Raw genomic sequence first — 21,776 nt, forward strand, 5'->3', positions numbered from 1 at the left:
CCTGAGTAAAATGATTTAAATCTCCTTTTGTGTATGTTACAAGGACTTGTTTGGGGGGAAATGTATGTAACCACAATAAAGAGTTGATGACAATGAGATGATTTTCAAATATATGGAATTTTGGAATATATGATACATGGCAAATAGATGGCTTTAAAATAATTTTATGAGCAGGGAGAGGCTGAACGGGAAGTTTACTTTTATCATTCCAAAGCTGAATAGCTTCCAACAGCTAGTTAATTGTTCCCATTTGGTTCCACCTATGTTTTGATTTTTATAGGGGCTATTATCTTATTGGCTAATTACTAGATTTTCATATTGGTGACTACAAAGTACTAAGCAGAAAACAATGCATAACAAAGGCTACTAAACTAACAGCAGGGAACAACTGGTTTAGATGACAAATTTCCCCAGCAGAGAGCTGATTAATCAAGCTCTGTTTGAAATTCTGTATCCCGGAACAAGCACTAGGATCAGGAAGCTAAAGATATTTCGGAGAGCACTTGATTTGAAATTCTACTTCTTTCCCTCCTATTGGAACTGCTCACTCTGAGACTAGAAGGAGAAACTTCCTGGATTAAACTGACAGTGCTCCACTGCAGAACTCATTCTACACTTTCTAAGATATATGCAAAATGGAGAAAATGTAACACAAGCATACCACTCTGAAGAATAAAACAAAATAGATTTGAAGCTTTACTCTGTTATGTTGTCTTGCATCACAAAACCTAGCTCTGCTGTTTAGCTACAGTGGAAGATTTTCAGGAGATAATGAAAGGGAACAGAGCAGAAAAGGGACTAGTTAGCCCAAAGAAGTAGGAATCTTTCACCCAAGCCTTTGTAAAATTGCAAAAGCTTTAGCTATTACATCCATCGGTGATTTTATCACCATTGCATACATCTACATACAGTGGTACCTCAGGTTAAGTACTTAATTCGTTCCAGAGGTCCCTACATAACCTGAAACTGTTCTTAACTTGAAGCACCACTTTAGCTAATGGGGCCTCCTGCTGCTGCCACGCCGCCGGAGCACGTTTTCTGTTCTCATCCTGAAGCAAAGTTCTTAACCTGAAGCACTATTTCTGGGTTAGTGTAGTCTGTAACCTGAAGTGTATGTAACCTGAAGCGTATGTAACCTGAGGTACCACTGTATCAGAAATGCAGCTTAATCCAACTATGACAGGTATGGGGGGACCCCCCCCCCCGATGTTGCTGGACTTCTTCTCCCAAGTTTGCCAGCTAGCATGATCAGGGATGACAGGAGTTGTAGACCAAAAACATATATGAAAAAGTTAACAGATTGTCTGTTGCAGCTATGGATCAAAACTGAAAACATACCCATACAATTTTGATTTTTATTAGGGCAGACCTCTGTATCAATAGATCTGGACTAGAAAACAAAACTACAGTAATAAGCAGAACCTATTCAAGTGACTGGAAATAGATTTCAAATTAATAATGAGGTCTTCAGTTTTCTAGGTACTAAAGCAATTATGCTCCTGAATCTTTCCCATCACTATCTCTAACAGGTTAAAGGAAGAAAGAAGGGTTTCATAAGCCTAACTTCTCTAAATAGCTAAAATCGTGCTAGGTATTATACAGACATTATCCGCTCTTTGCCCAGATAAATCCTTTCCTCTCTTCTTATAGTATTTGAATACTACATTCTGGCTAGGACTACCTTTTTTCTGGCAGTACTCCTAACACCTTCAACTAGGGCATGACAGGCAGAAATTAAGCAGCTGAAGCTTTTGCTAGAATGATGACAAAGAAAAGCTTTAGGTGTAATTCCCCTCAGACATCATTTAGTTGGTAAATGCAAGGCTCCTTCCCCCTCCTCAAAAAACAACAACAAATGTTGACAACTCTAATGCTGGCAAACTCAGGGGAGTGATAAAGTTTTTTTAAATGTTGGTTACAAAACCCAGTCAGTCCAACTCACCCAAAGTCAAACACTATTTATATCCTCTTGGTTTAAATGTAAGAAAGTTAAGCATGAACTCAAATCTCGCCCACAGAAATGAACAGGGCATATAGTGCAATGCTAAGGAGGCACCTTACTGGTGTCTTCTATAGACCTCCAAGCCAGACTGAAGACTTGGATGATGCCTTCCTAGAGCGGATTACCAAATATTCAAAAACGAGAGATATAGTAGTCATGGAAGACTTCAGCTACCCCAATATCTGTTGGAACTCAAACTCTTCCAAGAATCAGATAGGTAGCCGTGTTGGTCTGCCATAGTCAAAATAAAAAAATTCCTTCCAGTAGCACCTTAAAGACCAACTAAGTTAGTTCTTGGTATGAGCTCATACCAAGAACTAACTTAGTTGGTCTTTAAGGTGCTACTGGAAGGAATTTTTTTATTCTTCCAAGAATGTAAAGGTAAAGGACCCCTGACAGTTAAGTCCAGTCGTGAACCCCAGTCTGGGGTTGCGACGCTCATCTCGCTTTACTGGCCAAGGGAGCAGACATTTTTCCACAGACAGTTTTTCCGGGTCATGTGGCCAGCATGACTAAGCCACTTCTGGCGAAGCCAGAGCAGCACACGGAAATGCTGTTTACCTTCCCGCCGGAGTGGTACCTATTTATTTACTTGCACTTTGACATGCTTTCGAACTGCTAGGTGGGCAGGAGCAGGGACTGAGCAACGGGAGCTCACCACGTCGCGGGATTCGAACCGCCGACCTTCCGATCGGCAAGCCCTAGGCTCAGTCGTTTAGATAAATTCCCAAATTCCCCTGCTGACAATTTCATTTCCCAGAAGGTGGAAGAAGCAACAGGAGGGTCATCTCTCTTGGACCTGGTCCTCACTAACAGGAAGGAACTGATCAACCAAGTGAAAGTTCAGGGAACCTTGGGAGGACGTGATCATGTCCTCTTGGGCTTTATTATACACAGGCAAGAGTGTAGTTGGAACATGCACTCTGGACTAGAGCTGGGCAATATCTGGTTTTCAACACTGTGATGTATCACCAGCTAAACATCCTGACATACTGATATATCACAATGTCTGAAATATGAATGGAGCTATGTAGAGGCATTGGCTGGCTTCACAGTTTTGCCCACACTGTGATTTTTGCCACCGCCTGCTCTTTTGATTCACTGCCCCCTACAGGAGGCAGGGCAGAGCTGAGTTAACAGGGACTGCAGAAATCAAGAGAAGCATTGGCTGGCTTCATGGTTTTTCCCACATTGTGATGTTTGCATAGCACACGTGCACCCACCCTGATTTGTGATATATTGCCAGGTCAAAAATTAGAAGCCCTTTAGTGTGGGTTAGACTCTGTCTTATCATTAAATTAATGCCATCCATATGACATCCCCTTCAACCAACAACAATCTTGCTCATTTCCCTCTCTATGGACAATCCAACAAATGGTTAAAAATTCGAAACCTAACCACTCCATCCATCCCATTAGTGCTTTCTGTGGGGCTGGATGGATAAATCTTCTCAGCTACTTCCAGATCCATGACCCCTCATTCACCCTTACCTTCATTTCTTTTATGACAGTGCTTGTGTCTATTTTTGGATAGGCTCTGCCTGGCACGAAAGCAGCCACTTAAAAAAAAATAAATTTATTTGTACTGATCAGTTGCGGGGGGTGGGGCAGGGGGAGTAAATGTTTTTCAAATAGTTTTGAAATCTCCAACTTTAGAGGGTTGAGATTTGTGATTCCTTTTTACTTTTACTTGCTTCCACCTACCTGTATGTACTTGCAAGCCTTCTTATTTGTGCACAATATTGGATGTTAGAAAAAACAATAAAATAGCAACATAAATAAAAGGAGCACAATGGAAATAAATCATAATTAAATAGTTTTGCTATTTTCCATAGCTGGTTGTTGTTTTTTAAGGGTGTGAGAGCAGGTAAATCTCTCTTTGTACATGTTTGGTTTGTGCTCAAATAGAGGGAATGGAAATAACAGAAGGCAGGGTCAAAAACACACAGTGTGGATTTATCCACCAAAGGATCACAGTCAAAAGATATTAAGCTTGGTTCTGATCGAGTCCACTGTTTTTATTATGATAAAAGTTTATACCCACAACAGGTACTTTCTATCTCATACTGGATTGCAACATCTCATCTCTCTTTCCTTGCTCAAATGAAACTACTCTTTTCTTCCAAGTTCTGACTATACTTCAGAGGTTTGTAAAGAAGTGTCAGTCTTATGTGTTCAAACAAAGACTTGAATCTTACACCTAAACCAATGGCTACAGAAGCTAAGAAAGAGTGGGAGTCACATATATTTTTGCACATATTAGCTTTCAGTTGCCTTACAGCAGTGGTTTTCAATCAGTGTGCCAGCCATGGGACCCTGAGGTGCCTTGAATGATGGTCGGGGTGCCATGAGCAACACTGGCCTCTGTCCCTCGTTTCTTCCCTCCACTGATGCCCTCTTGCGTCTCTGCCTCCCAAAGGCTTGCACAAGTGTTTGTTGCAGCGGCCCTGGCTACGAGCTCCCCAGGCAAATGGTGCCTCTGGGGCTGACCAGGGGGTACTGGCCGACAGAAGCTGAGAAGGCCTCGGAGTAAGCAAGCAAGTGGGTGAGGGAGCCCAGCCAGCCAGCCCACCAGCTCTTACTGTTGGGAATGGTAGACAAGTGGGAGGCCGGACAGGCAGACAGGCTTTGCACTGGCTTCTCTTGGGTTTTCTGTGTGCAAGACCTGCTTGGGAACAGAGTGCCCGGTGCTGAAGGTGAGCCTTTCCACCATGCAGGCCCGGCAGTGCTCGCTGTTGCCACTGCTACCTCCCAAGGTAAGGTGCTGGCCCCATGTTCACCTTTGGTCACTCTTCACTGGGCCACTAAGGCTGGGGGAATCCTCTTCCAAGGCCCCTGTGGAGCAGTGTGAGGGTGCACCTATCTTTGGGGTGGGGTGGGGCAACTCAGAGACCAGGGGCAGCAGCAGTGGCTGCCTAGAGGACTCCCAAGGAGAGTGGAGAGGGGGCTGAAGGAACACTCCACAAGGGAGGGTGTTTGAAAAAGGGTGCGAGGCTGCCAGCTTTGCAGGCAAGGGGTGACATAACTGGGCTCCTGAGTCCCATAGGGGTGCTGCAGAAAGAAGGTAGTTGGTCAAGGGAGCCATGGACTCAAAAAAGTTGAAAACCTCTGCCTTACAGTATATGTTAAGCCTATTAAATGCTTGCCTTCCAGCAAAACTAGTTAGACAGCATCTGCCATCTCAGCGTGGCTTCTTGAAAAGAAACAACTCACGTATTCAAATTTAGTGTGTTTCTTATTTTGCAAAGCTTCCTTTTGGCATGATGTGTAAGAAGCCATTCAATCATAAGACAAAATAGCTTTTTCACGTTTTTCAAGCAGTTCCCATTGATGTTCATGGCACATGGCACTGATTCACATCAAAGAAACCACACCCTGAGGAAGGAAGGAAGACTATAAACTCCATAGCATTTGTTTCCATGGCTCACTTGCCCCCAAAAGATGTTACATACTGGCACAAAGCCTACTGGGAACAATAGCCTATTCACATGGACTGACCCATCTGCTTGAGAAATATTGGATCATCATAATCTAGTACAATATATTGCATGCATACGCCTTGGCATGGCAATATTATATATTAGCATTATACATGCACTGAAGTACGTGTGTATGGATTGAGGTACAGGGAATACCACACAGATGTGAAGTACTGATAGAAGTTACAGCAGCACTTATCAACTTACATGTTCCATACCAAATGCACATGTTACACTACATCTCCATTGTATACACACAGAATCACAAAGATAGATGTGCCTATGGGAACTAACTAAATATGATAGCATAGCTGTTTACCTTCACAGTGTTTCCCCTGCTCTAAAGATCTGAGTTTAATTGTGAAAGACGTGGTAGAACAGAGACTAGTCTGTGCAATGGCACCTGGGGTCTCTTGCATACAAAATGTGTGCTCTATCATTGAGAGATAGACGTTTATTCTTACACACACACACACACACACACACACACACCCCATAGTATAATCAATAAAAGTTGGCCCAGCTTCTCAATCTATTTCATCCTCTCCTACCTTTTGGAGTACAACTCCCATTGAGCATGATGCTGACTAGAACGCATCGGAGATGATATATTCAATGACTGCAATCCTAAGTATACTTATAAGGAAGCATGTCTCACTGAAATTAAGACTCACCTCCAAACTGACATGGTTAAACTTAGGTTGTCAGCTTCCCATTCTGGGAGACCAACACTGCGAAGATATCCTCATTCAGACTGTAATGTATGATCAGTGGAAACAGTTGGTCCTTGCAAGTATTAACCACTCTCAATTCCAACCTGATAATTGCCACCTGCCCTTTTAACTTGTTTGAATTAATTTTAAGTTGCATTTTAATTAACTGATGTCTGTTTTTATGCCTATTGTGTTGTTTTTATGATGTTAGCCACTCTGAGCCCGGCCTCGGCCGGGGAGGGCGGGATACAAATAAAAAATTATTATTATTATTAATGTTACTTGGGTTGCATGACAATCTGTTGCTCATTCTCACAAGGAACCCTAAGACATTTCACAGATAAGCACTGGCATATCTCTTGCCCATAGCATTCTGTTGAAAGTAGATTATATGTGTGAAAGAGGGAGGAGAGATAAAGTTTTTAAAAACTGTATTTTCAGCTTTCAGTATTAAGAGACATTTACAACATTTACAAGAAATGCCCCTCTATCATGACATTGTTTCCTGTATTACTCAACACATGAACAAGTGCAACTGTAACTGTAACTCAACACTCAAATCTACATACATACATTTCAAAAGTCTCAAATAACATGATACTCTATACACACATACTAAATGAAGCGTCTTCTTACAAAACTTGGTACAGTGACTATAATGGGCAGGATTCAACTAGCACACAGCAGAAGCCCACCCAAGGATATCCACTAGTGCAACAGGGCTTTCCCCCCTGAAATTGGCTGGGGGGAGGTGTCATGAGGAACCCCAGAACAGCGTTCAGGGAGAAGAGAGGGGGGATTATGCCGTCTGGCGAGCTGACTGAAAGATTGCCATAGTGCTACGTTGAATTCATTTCAATAACTGAACCTGTCTTTTCTGGAATATTTCTTTTACAAAAAGTGGGTGGGGGACGTAATTATCTGTACTCATTTAGCATCATTATTTCTGATTCAATAGCAGAAAGTTATGTACCCAGATATTATATCTACATTGCTGATTATTCTCCCTAATTACACAATTGTTTTCAGTTCTTTAAAATGAAAACCATCATTTGTAATCATTTGAGGAACCAGCTTTCTTACTCTCCACTAAGCTCCACCAATAGAGAAGTTAAACATCCGTTTCAACATCCGTGGTATCTGAAGAAGTGTGCATGCACACGAAAGCTCATACCAAGAACTAACTTAGTTGGTCTTTAAGGTGCTACTGGAAGGAATTTTTTTATTTTATCCGTTTCAACAGTTATTGTCAGATTACTTACATGACTCTTCAACTTTAAGTCAGTAGTTCCTGCTACAAGCATGTGATTATTTACACTTTCCAGTAAGACTTCTTCCATGTATGTTTTCCTGAGTCAAGTTTTATAAACTTCAAAATCCACAGCTGGGCAATATCTTTATTAGGATTACAAAATAATAAGGAAGCTTTGTGAAGTGATTGGTTGCATTTAATAGACAGAGAATAGCCTACTTAAGGCTTGCTTCAAAATACTAGACTTTCTGGTATGTGTGGGCAGTAGCTTGCTCCTTTGGCCTAAAGACTATTAGAGCTTAATCACACTACCAGCTAACAACACATGGTTCAACTATATTTCAGCCATTACAGTAGACTACCCCCAACTCATATTCAATACATTCACAATATATGACAGTCACCATGCTGTAGAGGAGGAAAGCTTTGCTACCTAGGATGATGTATATCTATCTATCTATAATCTACCTACTTACCTACCTACCTACATACCTACCTAGGGAAGGGCAGATATGTTTCAACATTGATGACAATGTGTTGCTGCCAAAGACCTAAGAATTAAGGTGAAAGGTAAGAGATTCATAAATCAGTGTACCATTACCACAAGGGAAGGTGGTAGCCTTGCTTGTGTTCTTTTTTTGAAAAAATGCTGCATGAGTAGTTCATAAAATGAGTCTGATATGGTAGTGGTGTCATTTTTACTAAGATTTCACAGTTGCTATCTAACAGATTGCACAAACACATTCTAAACAGTGGTTCTGTGAGCAAAACTCCTTGTTCCCATACAGAATAAATTACAGTTTGAATACTTCAAACCACTGGAATGTTTTCAGCTATACTTATACATTATTACCAACACAGCTCACCATACAGATACTGCCTAGCAGCAACCAAAGTAACCAATGAAAAAACCAAATTATGCCAGGTGTATGCTTACCAATACAGGAGTTTATGCTATCCTGTAATTCTATTATTTCCCAGCTGCCACCACTTCAGAGCATTTTCTGCACAATCCGACCACACAGAAGTTTCCTCCTGCTACCCAAGTCCCAATATAAAATGCAGTAACTTCTCTATTACACTGGAGTATAGTATCAGAAATCAGTATGTGAGGTCTGTGTGATGAAGCAAACAACTATATATTTGTACAAGCAATCACTTTTTCAGAAATGCAGAAGTGTTGTAGAGATGTAACTGCCTGATAATACACACTTCTCTGTTTTCCATTACAAGCTTGACCAAATCATTGCTGCATACTCCATCATTTTTCAAGCTAAGCCCTGAAAATAAGGCACAGTCTGACCACCACTTCTGCAACTTCATTTATATATTTTGGTGTAATTGCTGTGGGCATCCACAGGCATGACAAATAGAGCAACTCTTCCTATCCCTAGGCTTTTACTCCAAGTGGAGTATTCCCTTTCTCTCTCCTCCAATTCCTGAGTCACCCCACTTTCTCCTCCCCAGGTGCTACATTTTCTTCCCTCTAGTCTCCCAGATTGCTCCCCTTGCCCTCCTATCCTCTCAGCCAGGTATGTTTCTTCTTTTCTTCTGCTAAGATGTTGTTCCAAGCTTTTAATGCTCTCAACCTCCTCCTTCAACTCCATGTATGTTTCATGGTAGGGGAAGTCACTTCATGATGAAGGGGCAGTGAGGACAGCACTTAAAGAGAATCCACAGCTGCCATGGGGAGGGCACAGTGGTTCTACTGTCCCCACGAGTGCCATGCTGGTGACGTCAGAACTATGAGCATTGAAGTGTCAAATAGTTTTGAAGTTTGCTGTTGCCTCCGTTTACAGTAGTGCCTTTTTCCACATTGAGCACGATTCATACAGCAGACCAGTCTCTGCTGCAGTATTAACACTGCAACACCCCCACAAACATCTTATTAACTGAGTTGGTGCAGGGGTAGTAAGGTCTGCATGGGAGTAAAGGCATTTGCCCTGGAATCCATTTCTCCTCACTTCTAAGGGTGGGTGTCCACTGCAGTAACTTAATACTAATGTAAAAGTACATGTTCAGAAGCACTTTTATTTATTTCTTCACATATTAGAGGGCTCACCCCTAATACTGAAAATAGATTATTGCAGGGATGAAACCCAGAACAGTTTAAACCTTGATAATGGCACAATTTTTTAGCAATGCGTGGCACCATTTTCTTTTGAAATTTATAAATTGTCTTTTTCTTTGAAGAAACAACATGGTCAAAGATATGACGTGGTATTGCTAATGGGCAGCATGAAAGAAGGAAGGGTGGGGCTCTGATCAATAAGACCAACAGTAGCTTGCAAGCAACTTTTCTACTTACATCACTGTACAATACAGAAGTAAAGCACTCTAAATAAGGCCCAACCAACAGCTGAAAATGCACTTCATCTGATGGAGAACACTGAATTTCAGAGTATGGGATGGCTTGGAGCCGATATAATAAAACTATTACCAAAACCCTATTGTGGACTTAGTGGCTGTAGCTTCACCACCAGTGCTGAATACAATTTCACTTTGCAACGAGTGAAAGGGGGGTGGGGAACCTGGTAGGACTCTGTCTTCTGAGCTCACCTTCAGCAGAAGTTCTGATCAACATAATAAGATTCTATTGGCAGTAAGGAGCTTATCTGTGCTATTTTACAGATGGAGCAGGGACAAAATTTGCAAGGCCTAACAGAAGTATCATAAGTGCTGTTAATCTTAGTTTGCATGAATATAGCATAATAGGCAATACAATCCTTAACGGTATGACCTCTCTGCTTAAAAAGGGCAAAAATCATCTGTTCCACTAAGCTCATTATTATCACGAGGATGTCTTTGTAACAGATGAATGAAACAAAATGCACATTCCTTAATCAGAAGGTTTGTGAGCCTTGATATCATAGCACACACAGTACTCAGAATACTCTCAATTATTTATTAAAACATTGAATTTCATGACCTGCTCTGTTTAGCAAGACTATTTTCACTGTGAGCAGCGCTGTCTTCTCTAGGAATACCTCAAAACATCATCCAAAGAAATGGCATAATCCAGTGCACTGAATTAGCGACCCACCCATTAACACTGTATTCCAAAGTCTTAAAACACATTCACCATTTGACCACCCTTCCCACAGGCATCCTTCACACATCCACAATCAGATCATTGGCTTTGTCTTTTAATAAGCGTGTGTAATATTAATATAAAATGCCCCTCAAGTGGGTACTTGTCCAGTCCAGATCACAAGCGTGTAGAAACACACACCATAGTTGCAACCTGGCTATAGGCTTATCCCCCAATTCCATTTTAACAATTTTTGCCTGTGTCTGTAAGGCTTTTGAGGCAGTATGTTCCAAAATTTGTCTTGTTCTGATCTCAGTGTGTGACTTCTAGACAATTATAGCCATTTCCCTCCATATGAATCTACCAGGATCCTAGAATAAGGGTGCTGAACTGGAATCTGGGAGACTAAGGTTCAAATCCCTACTCAGCTTGGGCCACTTACAGCTTCTCAGCCTAGCCCACCTCAAGGTTGTTGTGAGGATAAAGCAGGTGTGGGAGAAGCATGTATGCCACCTTGAGCTTCTTGAAGGAAAGGGAGGATATAAATATATACAAAGGACTGTACCTCAATGGTAGAACACATGTTTTGCATGCAGAAGATCCCCGGTTCAATCCCTGGTATCTCCAGGCAGGACTGGGAATGTTCCCGTCAGAAACCCTAGACAGCTGCTGCTTGTCAGTGTCGACAGTACTGAGCTAGATGGACCAGTCAACTGACTCAGGATAAGGCAGCTTCCTGCAAACCTGTGAAATAAATATATCAATCTGAGTCTCTTCTCTGTGTACTCCCTCCAAGAGATGTCCAAAGCATGGTAACAAGAAAACAGGCTTTTTCTGGGCAGCCCCCAGTTATGGAAAATATTCCTCTGGTGTCATGCTGTCAGGCAAATACATATTTATTTTTCCGGGCATTTGGATAGTGACCTGGCTTTTGGTGGTCATTTGGTGTCAATTCTAGTTTTGTATGGGGATACTTATTCTTTAGATGATATTTTGGAAAAATTCTGCGGTGTGTTTGCATTCTATTGTTTTAAGGAATACTTTCATATATATTTTATTTTTTGCATTTTATTTATTGTTCGTTAAGTTTATTTGGGGCTTCCACTGGTTAAAGGATGCAATTCACAATTTTATAAACTAAACTGAACTAAGCCAAACCTAATAAGCCAAACATAAACACAATGTCCTATCAAAATGAGGAATGCTTAAATTCTGTGCAAGTCAATGGAATTAAAGCTACAATCCTAAACACACAGAAGTATCCACTGAATTAAAAAGGATTTCTGAGCAAACATGCATTGGATCACACTGCATACTGCTAGGTCTCATTACATTTCAAGGTAATCTGAGCACATGCAACTTTCAACAGATTGCACCCAGTGATAATATTGCCTGATATTCAGGCCCCAGCAGGTATGTTCTTGCGGAGACAACCCACTCAGATATAAAGGACCAGTTCCTTCCCCCACTCCCTCAAGATATAGAACGAGTCCCCCTTTTCCTGCGAAGTAAATGCCTATTAATACAAATCCAGCCCCCATAATGCACATGCAAAGGCGAATGACATTTTCTTCTGCAATCCAAGACAGGAACACCAGAATATATTAAGGAAGTAGCTTCAGACCGCCAGCTCCGCCAAGGGCCAGCATGAGCCCAACATAAACCACCGTGGTGTTGAGTGTCCAGATTACATTCAGCAAAAACGGATCGTTACAAAACTGCTGTGCCGAAGGCCACAAAATTCCTTCCTTTCCACGCAAGCACGCGCGCGCACATCCATCTGCGCCTGCTACCCGGGAGCCCCAACCCCGGCTTCTCAATTTCCCGACGCCCAAATGAATCTCTCAACCAGCCCACCCCACCTAGTCCTGGCAGAGGGCGCTGGGCGGACCCGGGGGGAGGAAGGGAGACGCAGCCCAAGGCCACATGAAAAGCCATTGCCAGAGCCACCCGAGGATGCGCTTCCGCCTCCTCCTCCGCCCCCACGTCCTGCTTCTTTCCCTCCGCTCCAAGCCGCAGGCTGTGCCCCGCACGGCCCCCTCCCCGATCAGGGGAAGCGGGCGGAGAGGGCAGCTTTTTGGGCAGCAGGAGAGCTCCAGGGCGCGCTGCTTTCTTACCCGTCCTGCTGCCATGCCGGCGGAGCGGCGGTGCCGGGGTTCGGGATGCTTCCCCGTTCACCATGGCAACGGGGCCCTCCACCTCTGGCAGCGGCGGCGCTGCGGGGGCGGGCAGGCGAAGGCACCCGCTGCCTTGCCGCCGCGTTGCCATATGCCAGGGCAGGGGCGCCTCTCGACTCGCTCCCGCGCGGGAGACGCAACGGCCTCCTTTCGCCGCGAAGGAGCGAGGAGGTGTCCTCCGCCCCCCGCCCCGCCTGCCTCCCGCCCCGCTCATGCCAGGGGCGCGCCTTCACTCCTCGCCCGCAGCGACAGAGGGGGCACCCGCCCTCCCTTCACCCCACCCCACCCCGCTCTCCCGCAGCCGCTCACCCCTTTGCCGCCGTCTCCGCCGCCGCCGCCACCGGGCCGAAGCCGCAGCCGCTGCCGCCTCCATCCCGGGGCTCGGCAGCCACCCCGCACCCCGCCGCCCCAATTCTCTAATGCCGCCTCCGCTCGTGCCAGGGCCGCCTCCGCCCGCCGGGCCGCCCACTGCGTCAGCTCCGTAAGTCCCGCTACGCACCCAGCGGTAACTATGGCGACAGCGGGGCCTTCCTGCGCCCTCTGCTGTCGGGAAGCGCGGGCCTGGCGAAGCGAGCTGGCGAAAAGAGGAGGCCTCGCGGGGGCGGAGGGGGCGGCCGATTGCACGCACCTCGGGGCAAAGAGAGGCGGGTGCTGAGAGGGGAAAGAGAAGCCTTCCTTCGCTGCTAAATTCCTAAAACGAGGTTTTTCTTTGCTATGCTCGAGCCTGTCTAGAATCCTTGCCATGTCCCTTGCTCTTTAATAATGGGGGGGGGGGGGGAGCAGTGGTTTCTCAGTGTCGAAGGAAGAGCTCTCTGCACATGCTTAGAAACCTGTTTATCCTCCTAAATCTGAGGTTAGCTCTGATATGAAAAACAGTTTTCACTCCAGAGCCCTGGCATTAATTAAACAATACAGTAGGAAAGGGGGGGGGGGAGAGAGTTGAGTGGTGGCAGACTGGTGCAATTAGTTTTTTGTTTCGTGGAGCAGTCAGTTTGCATAAGAAGGAGCAGCAAGGGCATAAGGAATGCACTGACATTTGTCATTTGACAATGTGAAATAATCCAGTGCATTTATTGTTCCTTGTGTCTTGAGGAATTTTCAGGCTTGACTGAGAACTACTGAGAACAAGGAAGCACGCCCAGGGGCCAGGATCTAAAATACAGTTCCCAGTGAGCTTCCATATGCTTGTTCCACTTCAGTGGCCCTGCAGTTCTGATCACATCTATATAATAATATAATATTGCCCTGCAAGTTGCTTCCCAAATTCAGTGGACCTTTGAGAACAGCAGTCATTCAGTGGAGGTCTTCCCTCAGTGACACATGCATTGGTTACAATCCAGTCTGAATTGCTGTAATGTGCTCTATGTTCTGTGATTCTCTTTGGCTCCTGACTCAATATAGTTAGCCTCCTGAAAGATTTACAAATACTTGGCAGGCTCATGAAAGATTCACAAATAGTTACTTTATTTCTGTAGCACAGGGTTGGTTTTTTTACCCAGAGTTCCATGGAACCCTCAGCTTCTGTGAGCATGCCCCAGGGTTCCACAAAACTGTACAACCTCCTACCTTAGGCACTTCACAATCCCCTCTTGTGGCAGGCAGGTAGTCACTCCCACTCATCCAATCATCTCAAATAATACTCCAAGTTATAATTATTGAGTACAATTACTTGCCTTTGGTTTTTGTAATTGTGAAAGAAATTGCTTATTACTTGTCTTTCTTTCTCTTGCTGTGGAGGCAGGGAGGATTGTGGTTGCACTCCACCTATGACAACAAGTTACAGATGATCCTCTACCAGGAAAACATAATTTCAAAGTAAGTGCTATCCTGCAGCTCTGTGCCAGTAACCAGGGGCAGAAATCCAGAATGCAGTTTTACATGCTCGTCCTCTGTCAGTTTCTGTAGGAAATGTGAGTCCCTTGGGATGGACAGATGACAAGGCCAAGGAAGGGAGGGCCCAGAGCTGCAGAAATCAGCAACGAAAGATTTGGGAAGGCTGGCCTTCGACAGTTCTTCAGAAGTCTTTAATAAAAGGATAAGTTACACATCAACAAAATAGTGACGTCCAGGCAATTGTCCACAAGAAGTTTGTGATGAAAATGCAGAACAGTAGCTTAACAGTACAGGCTTGGGCTTCAAGAAATATTCATTTAATGGTTCGCTTTTAACAGTCAAGAGGTGTGACACAATACAAGAAATGTTCATTTAATCAAGTAGGGAGTCCAATTGGCAGTATACAAATTTAATAACTAAAATGAACAATAAACAATAAAATACACCAGCAGCACTCTGGAAACAAGTTGTTCACTTAGCAACCCTCCTCCCTCTTTCTTGAGATACTTTGCTATCTCCACTTCCAGATAAATGTTTAAGTGCTAAATTAACTCTGGAAGAAACTACCATCTGGATGCAGCAGACTAAAAAGCAAGGACTTTAATTGAATAAAAGGGAAAGCATTTGAACAGCAACAATATACATCTTTTAGACATAAATAAGACAGTGGGATCATTTTCCTAGAACAGATCATTAGCTGCCTTGATTCATGTGAATGGGTCTTTCACTGTAGTTTTGCCTGACTAACCTAGTCTGTAACCAGAGACTTAACAGAAGAAGCTAAGTGGTGCTTATTGCTCTAGAATACTTCTCCACTCTTCGGAATCATAGAATTGTAGCATTGGAAGGGTCCCAAGGGTCATTTAGTCCAACCCCATGCAATACAAGAATCCCCCGTGCACAGCTAAAGAATCTCTAATGGATGGCCATCCAACCTGTGTCTTAAAACTTCCACTGAAGGAAAGTTTACCACCTTCTGACGCAGTCCTTTTCACTGTCTTCCTGTTGTAGTGTCCATCAGAGTTTGGAAGTGGGACAGGAAGGAAAATCTAAAAGGAGGTTTTCCAGTTTGAATTTGGAGAAAGAAATAAGACATGGCCTATCCCCCACCCTCTTCTCCCAAGTGTATATCTCAGTTCCACCACCTTGGCAGGCCACTTATGTGTGATCATAGGATTGCCCACTTTAATTAAGATCCGGGATGAATGAGTTGCCTGGAACCAGATGCATCTTAGCTCCTATTCAGAAGCAAGTATCAAATCTGGATAAGGGTGCATAGGTTTGCAATCTGAAACAACTCCACCCATTCACCATTGCCAGCTCCTTATGCCACCTCTTTCCTGTCAAATCTCTCTTCAAAATACATTTTCCAGGAAGACTTTAGCCCAACCTCTTAACCTTCACTTCCTAGAAATACTAAGCTAACTGCATTCATAGTTTCCATGATTCTATCTTCCTTCCCTTCTTGTCCTTCCATTGTCTCCCTTTTGTTGAGATTTAGATGGCATGTTCCTTGGGGTAGACTGTTTTGCTTACGTTATAGTGTACATAAAGAATAAATAGGGAATAAACACAGCAGTAACTGCTGGATGCTATTGCGACTAGTACCTTTTACTACACAGGCATTTTATGTTCAGTGCAACTTACGACTTTTTCTTGTCTGGTTCCTTAAGGAAAGGGCCCATTTGTTAAGCAGCACTTGACTGCTTACATATGCCTCTGCTGCAGGTTTTGCTAAATAAAAGCACCACAGCAAAGAATACAAAATCATGCACTGAGTCACCAAAGGGAATTCTGTTTAGGAGATTCCAGGCGTGTTGGTGGCTTATTTGTGTCTGTTAGGCCTCTTTGCAGCATTGCAACCCACCCCTAATCACATTTACTTAATGTTCTATTGATTTAAATGAAATTTTATTCAGAATAAGTGTACAGAGGACATCAGCCTTTGCATCTTGAACTTGCTAGGACTGCTCAAAGAAGACTGTTCACATTGTCTGTTTTTGGAACTCCCCCCCCCCCCGTGAGGAATAAATTTTATTTACATGAGACAACAACCACATTTTCAAAGCTAGCGTAGAATGTGAAGCCATGGGTGGCCTTGGTATTAGAACTCTACTTCCAGGCTACCACCAGCAAGCAATCTTAAGGCAGAGGTAGCCAATGGGATGCCCTCCAAATGTTGAGAATGCAAAAAGAACACAAGAAGAGCAAGCAAGCCAGATCAGGCCAATAGCCTGTCTAGTCCAGCATCCGCTTCTCACAGTGACCAACCAAATGCCTGTGGGAAACCTCCAAGCAGGATCTAAGCACAAGGGAACTCTCCCCTCCTGGGGCTTCCAGCAACTGGTATTCAGAAGTATTAGTGCCTCCTAATGTACTCCAACCAAACCAGCATACATTTTAGAGAAGGTCCTTACATCAGTGATATCACATTGTGACGTAATTCTCTTTTATCAGTTGTGAATACAACCAGTTAAAGGTCATTCAATAATTTTAAAGGGGGGGGAGAGTACTTACATTCTACTATATCTCAATAACGTTTAATTTGTTCAGCAATTTCAGCGATCAAAAGTTCTGCATTGAATTTTGCAAGATACAACTCCACCTTAGGATGAAGGGCAGGGAATGAATGAATGAATGAATAACACAATGACAACAAGTTAATTGACAGTTTTGCACAAAAGAAATGGTATATATTTTATGTATATCTATGAATATTTTACAGAAACTGTTGAATTTTCGTTCGTTTGGTTCCTTTAAATAAAGTTTGTTTTTCAACATATAGAAACAAAAAGTACTGTTTAACAATATAATAGTAAAAAAAAAGAAGATAACTCATGTGATAAGCTAACTCATTCTTCTGCATTTAGCACCATAATATTTTTGGACATAGTCAAGTTTAGTGAGGTGAACGAACAGGGCCCTCAGAAAGGGCTGAGCACAGGCACAATATATCCTCCACTGCCAGAGCTTGCTAGTGATTCACAGGCGGAATCCTCCACATTCCTTGGCTTCTTGTTGAAGGCCCGCAGTGAACATCATTTTTGACAGCAATAGACAAGCCCTCTGATAAGGCTCAACCTCCTTGCTCCATGAAACCACCCCGGGCAGATTTCCTTGCTGGCGTCAGTAACAAGAGAAATTAGCTTGTTGCTGTTCCCTACTACAAAATGTGCCTTGCTTGGAGGACTTTGCTTGCCTGAGTCAGTAGGAGCCAGAGATTATATTTCTGCCTGCTTCTGTTAAGCAGCAGCCAAGATTGGCGAACGGCCTGGTTTGCAGTGTAAAGGCTGCTGTCTTGTCGCATGTTGCTACTAGTTTGTCAACTAGGTTTGCACAAAATCTTTCACAGCCCTGTGACTTGCATGCAAAAAACATAACAAATGCTGAATGCTTGCTGCCTCTCTCACTAGTGGAAATTGAACCAATGACAGCTTTTTACCTGTTTGTTCTACCACCCACGCTGGTACCAAATAAGGTTTCAAGGAACACTTATTCTTCAGCGCCATCTTCTGGTAAACCAGGGAAACATCAGATTGGGCCTGTTTTTTTTTTGCTTCTGCAAAACAAATACGAAAATTATATTTAAAAGAAATTAAGTTGTAAACGATGTCTACTGTCTACCAGCCTCCAACCCCATACTTGGTGACTATTCTGTAATTCCCTATGAGATGGTATTATAAACCATTAGTGCGGATTTGATATCCGCCCCCCGGTGCTTTTAATGGTATTTTCTTGATCTAAAATACAGAGCAGATAAAGCAACTCTTTTAAACGGGGCAACATTCAGACCAACTCTAGGAAACTGCTGGAGTAGGTCTTGGCAGTGGCACCATCAGGGCTCAACTCTGGGGGGAGAAGACCAGAACCTCACTAGCAGAAGGAGCAAGATTACTTCCAAATGCAGTAGGACTGGCTTACCACATTTTGAAGTGGGTAAAGTAATAAACATAATGATAACAATGTCAAGAGGACCATCTCTTAAGTCTCGAGTCTAAAATTATCTATAATTGCAGTCTTGGGTGATGCTCCAGTTTTGGCAGCCTCCCCCCCAGCCCTCCCGCCATGCTGGGCTTTGGGAAGGAGGCGCTAGGGCTCTGTCACGGTCCTAGAGTCCTCCTGTCTCCTTCCCAAAGCTGAGCAACTACTAACTAGATTTTGGGAAGGAGGCAGGAGGACTCTAGGCCAGGGGCGTAGGAAGGGGTGGTCCGCCCTGGGTGTCACCCTGAGGGGGATGACAAAATGGCGGCCGGTTGAGGGCTACACTCACTGTAGGGCAGCTTAGGGTGTGCTGTTGTTATGGGCACCTCGAGCACCGTCTGTATCAGTGCTGCGCATGTGCCCCAGGCAGTTTGTCCCACCCCTGTGGGTGGTTTGCCCCGCCCCTCGACACCCCGCCCCAGGTGCCAGAGAGCCTTCCTTCGCCACTGCTCTAGGCCCCCGACAGAGCCCCCACACCTCCTTCCTGTACCTGGGCAAGTGCTTCCCAGGCACTCTGCTCAGCGTCCAATGCTCTGGACTGGTCACACTGCTCTAAAACCACCTCTGCCCTCCCCCAGGTGTTGGGTTATAGTTTAGAACTTGCTCCATTACAGTGGTCATTGTAAGCAAGTGCCTCTTCCATTACTCAGCCCACCAACAGCAACAGGATTCACAGCAGCTATAGAAATAAAGCACTATCCCAGCCTGTATATGCCAGAGGCCAAACCTGTCACTGCTTATCAGTCCTATCAAACTTTACACTTGTGTCACTTGCTTCAAGCAATATTAAATAATTTGCCACTTGTTGCTGGAAATTCTGAATTATTCCCACCCTGCTGTGGCTTCTTACTATAGGACTGTGTCATTTCTTCTTCTTCTTCTTCTTCAATAAGTCATATTGCCAGTTGCAGTTTAATTTCTTTTTGTACTTTAATATTGTACAAATCTTCAGGATCAAATATTGATGCTGTTCCACAATTTGTGTCCTGAATAAATGCTATAGAACTGTGCTTTTATCACCTTACATCAAGGATTATAGCTTTTATTTCCTGCCCTTACAGCTGTTTTCTGGAAATAAAATATTTTATTCCCTGGCAATTCTACAGCTGTGAAATATGTTTCTATAACTAACTGCTTTTGAAAATATGTAAGGTATAAATATATCAGTATAAAAGAGTGGTCGGAAACCTGACCTGCAGGCCAAATTCAGCCCAGCAAGGGACTCCATTTGGCCCACAAGACTGTTTCACACAAACTACACCCACTGGCAGTGCACCTGATGTCAAAAGCAAGCAGGACGTCCCATCCCATCAGCTGACGGGTGGTGACTCCAAGCCCACTAGATAGGCTGTGCAACCAAGTTCTCCATGGGCAACTTGATCATGTAGCCAGTTCTTGCAGAAGACAAACTTGAAGTCACCACTTTAGGTGTCCAGCAGCACTTTAAAGCACAACGCAGGGCTCTTTGCAAGCCATGTGTGCTGCTTTGAAGTCCTGGCACTCATCACCTGATGTCATGTGACTGACAGCTGGGAGGCTTGCGAGCCGTGGGAAACACCGCTCCTATTATAAAACTACATGCAAGTACTCCTACTCCAATGAGTACTTCTGTTGCTATGTAACATTTACTTAAAACCCCAGTCATACTTTATAGCTTGGTATCGATGCAGTGTGGTGACCTTTGACCTTAGCCAAGGTAAGTAAATCGTGTCATGTTCTTCCTGCCATTTGCCAGATGTTAAATCTTGTTGCAACCGATTTTGTATGCAGCAGAAACCATTTCCAGAGGAGTAGTTTACTGTTATTGTGCTGTGTGCACATTTGTGGTTAATCTAGCTCCAGGGTGTTCCAAACTGCTTTTGTTTTTGTTTTAGCCCATGTGCACACAATGCTAGTCAGGATCCACAGACATCTTGGAGTTTCTGCTAAAAAGAACCCTGCATTTTGATTCAGTTTCTAACTGGGAAACATTGTTCAATGTGTGGTGAATGAATCCCAGATGTGTACAAAGAATACATGTGTTGGGGCGGTCCTAAGTCTATGACATCAGCAAGGTGTGTGTAATTCCACTTCCTACCTGCACTTTGGAATCATTCACTTCTGGCACTCTACTCACCTGTATTCCTCCCTGTGCCTATCAAACGTCATATAGTTCATTTCTCATAAGCATCATGAGCAGACAAGGCAAGTGCCATGATGGATGCTCTCCCTCTTTCTCAGCCTTGCTTCAGCCAGAGCACATCTCTCCTGGGACTTCAGGCTACTGATCTTGCATGGGAAAAGGTGGAAATGTTTAAAGCGCCTGATGAAGCTGACCCTGTCTCCGCCCAATGGTGTGTATACAAAATAGGAGATTTCAAAACACACCAAGCCATTCCGATGTGTATAGAGGCATGCAAATTCAAATTGAAATACAGTGAGGCAGAAATGGCCAAAGGTAGTATTTTCTGTATTTCAAAATTCTCAAGACGTTGGTCTGAATTAAAAAGCTTGTTCTGATGCTAAAGCTGATCAGTGTGAATGTACCACACTCTCTGTTTTGGTACATTAATTCTATGTTTCCTTCCATAGGCACATGAATTATAATGGCATGTTTCTCACAATACCTGATTTTAAACATCCATATTAATCTCATAATGATAGTTTACTTCTGTTTTGTTTACAGGAAACCGAGTAACTGTCACAATTTTATTTTATACAGTCCAGTAATCTGCTTGTGTGGTTAAAATGCAACAGATTTGGGATTCAACTCAGCTTCGTTCCCTGCAATCAAATAATATTTTACCATCTGTACGAGACTTTTTATTTTTCTATATAGATTTAGATGTCATCTTCTGCTACTGGACTAATACATTAAATATGTGGTGTTGATAATATTTCCAGAGCATTGGTCTTAACATTCCTATTATCCTACTTAACATACTTATTTTGAGAATGGTCTGTTGCAGTTCTTAAATTGTGTTACTCTCAAGAGGAAAATGTCTGATTGCACTGCAGACATAAATTCATGCTCTTGAACTACTGGCTAATTCTATGATGCTGAAGGTAGTAAGAAGGTATTAATCATTCAAACAGCATTTTTAGATTTCCCCTGTTGGATGCCTGGAGTGGAGCAGGGCAGTAAAATCTTTGCAAGTCCAGTTGCAATGCTACCTACATTATGCATAGTTCCCCGGCTTTTTGCTTCTAACCAGTTTTCTCTACTGGCCGCACTTGGTAATTCAGAGCACACCAGTTGCCAATAACTCTATAGACAAATTGATCCTTTAGCTATTCTTCAAACTCTGAGTCATGCTAAACATAGAGTGC

At 43.4% G+C, this 21,776-nt stretch overlaps 2 protein-coding genes across 18 annotated transcripts in view; one reads left to right on the forward strand and one right to left on the reverse strand.

The window, feature by feature from the left end:
- The window catches only part of DAGLA (diacylglycerol lipase alpha), an 88,610-nt gene extending 75,558 nt beyond the window's left edge, over nt 1-13,052 (reverse strand). For 3 of the 10 annotated variants that reach the window (XM_082220845.1, XM_082220838.1, XM_082220836.1), the window contains exons 1-3: nt 12,594-12,675; nt 11,042-11,220; nt 7,456-7,588 (exon numbers count right to left, since the gene is read on the reverse strand). The gene's annotated coding sequence lies outside the window, so the exon portion shown is untranslated. Of the gene's footprint in view, nt 1-7,455; nt 7,589-7,941; nt 7,959-11,041; nt 11,221-12,593; nt 12,697-12,962 lie in introns of those variants that run through there. The other 7 variants (XM_082220846.1, XM_082220841.1, XM_082220839.1 and 4 more) reach the window with 6 other exon arrangements.
- Nucleotides 12,607-21,276, forward strand: LOC309531922 (uncharacterized protein; the record flags this gene model as incomplete). Of its 8 annotated transcripts, none has more annotated exons than XM_082221777.1 (3): nt 12,607-13,134; nt 14,395-14,468; nt 21,133-21,227. In XM_082221777.1, the coding sequence occupies 3 exons, from the start codon at nt 12,607-12,609 to the stop codon at nt 21,191-21,193; spliced, it is 663 nt and encodes a 220-aa protein (XP_082077903.1). In that variant the 3' UTR covers nt 21,194-21,227. The 8 variants fall into 8 exon arrangements, 2 of the variants coding, with proteins under 2 accessions (XP_082077903.1, XP_082077902.1); XM_082221776.1 differs by lacking the exon at nt 21,133-21,227 and adding an exon at nt 17,040-17,268; XR_014219515.1 differs by having other exon boundaries at nt 13,004-13,134; nt 21,169-21,276.
- Between the last annotated feature and the right edge of the window lie 500 nt (nt 21,277-21,776).

Source organism: Podarcis vaucheri, assembly GCF_965113315.1.
Source record: "Podarcis vaucheri genome assembly, chromosome: 1".
NCBI lineage: Eukaryota > Metazoa > Chordata > Lepidosauria > Squamata > Lacertidae > Podarcis > Podarcis vaucheri.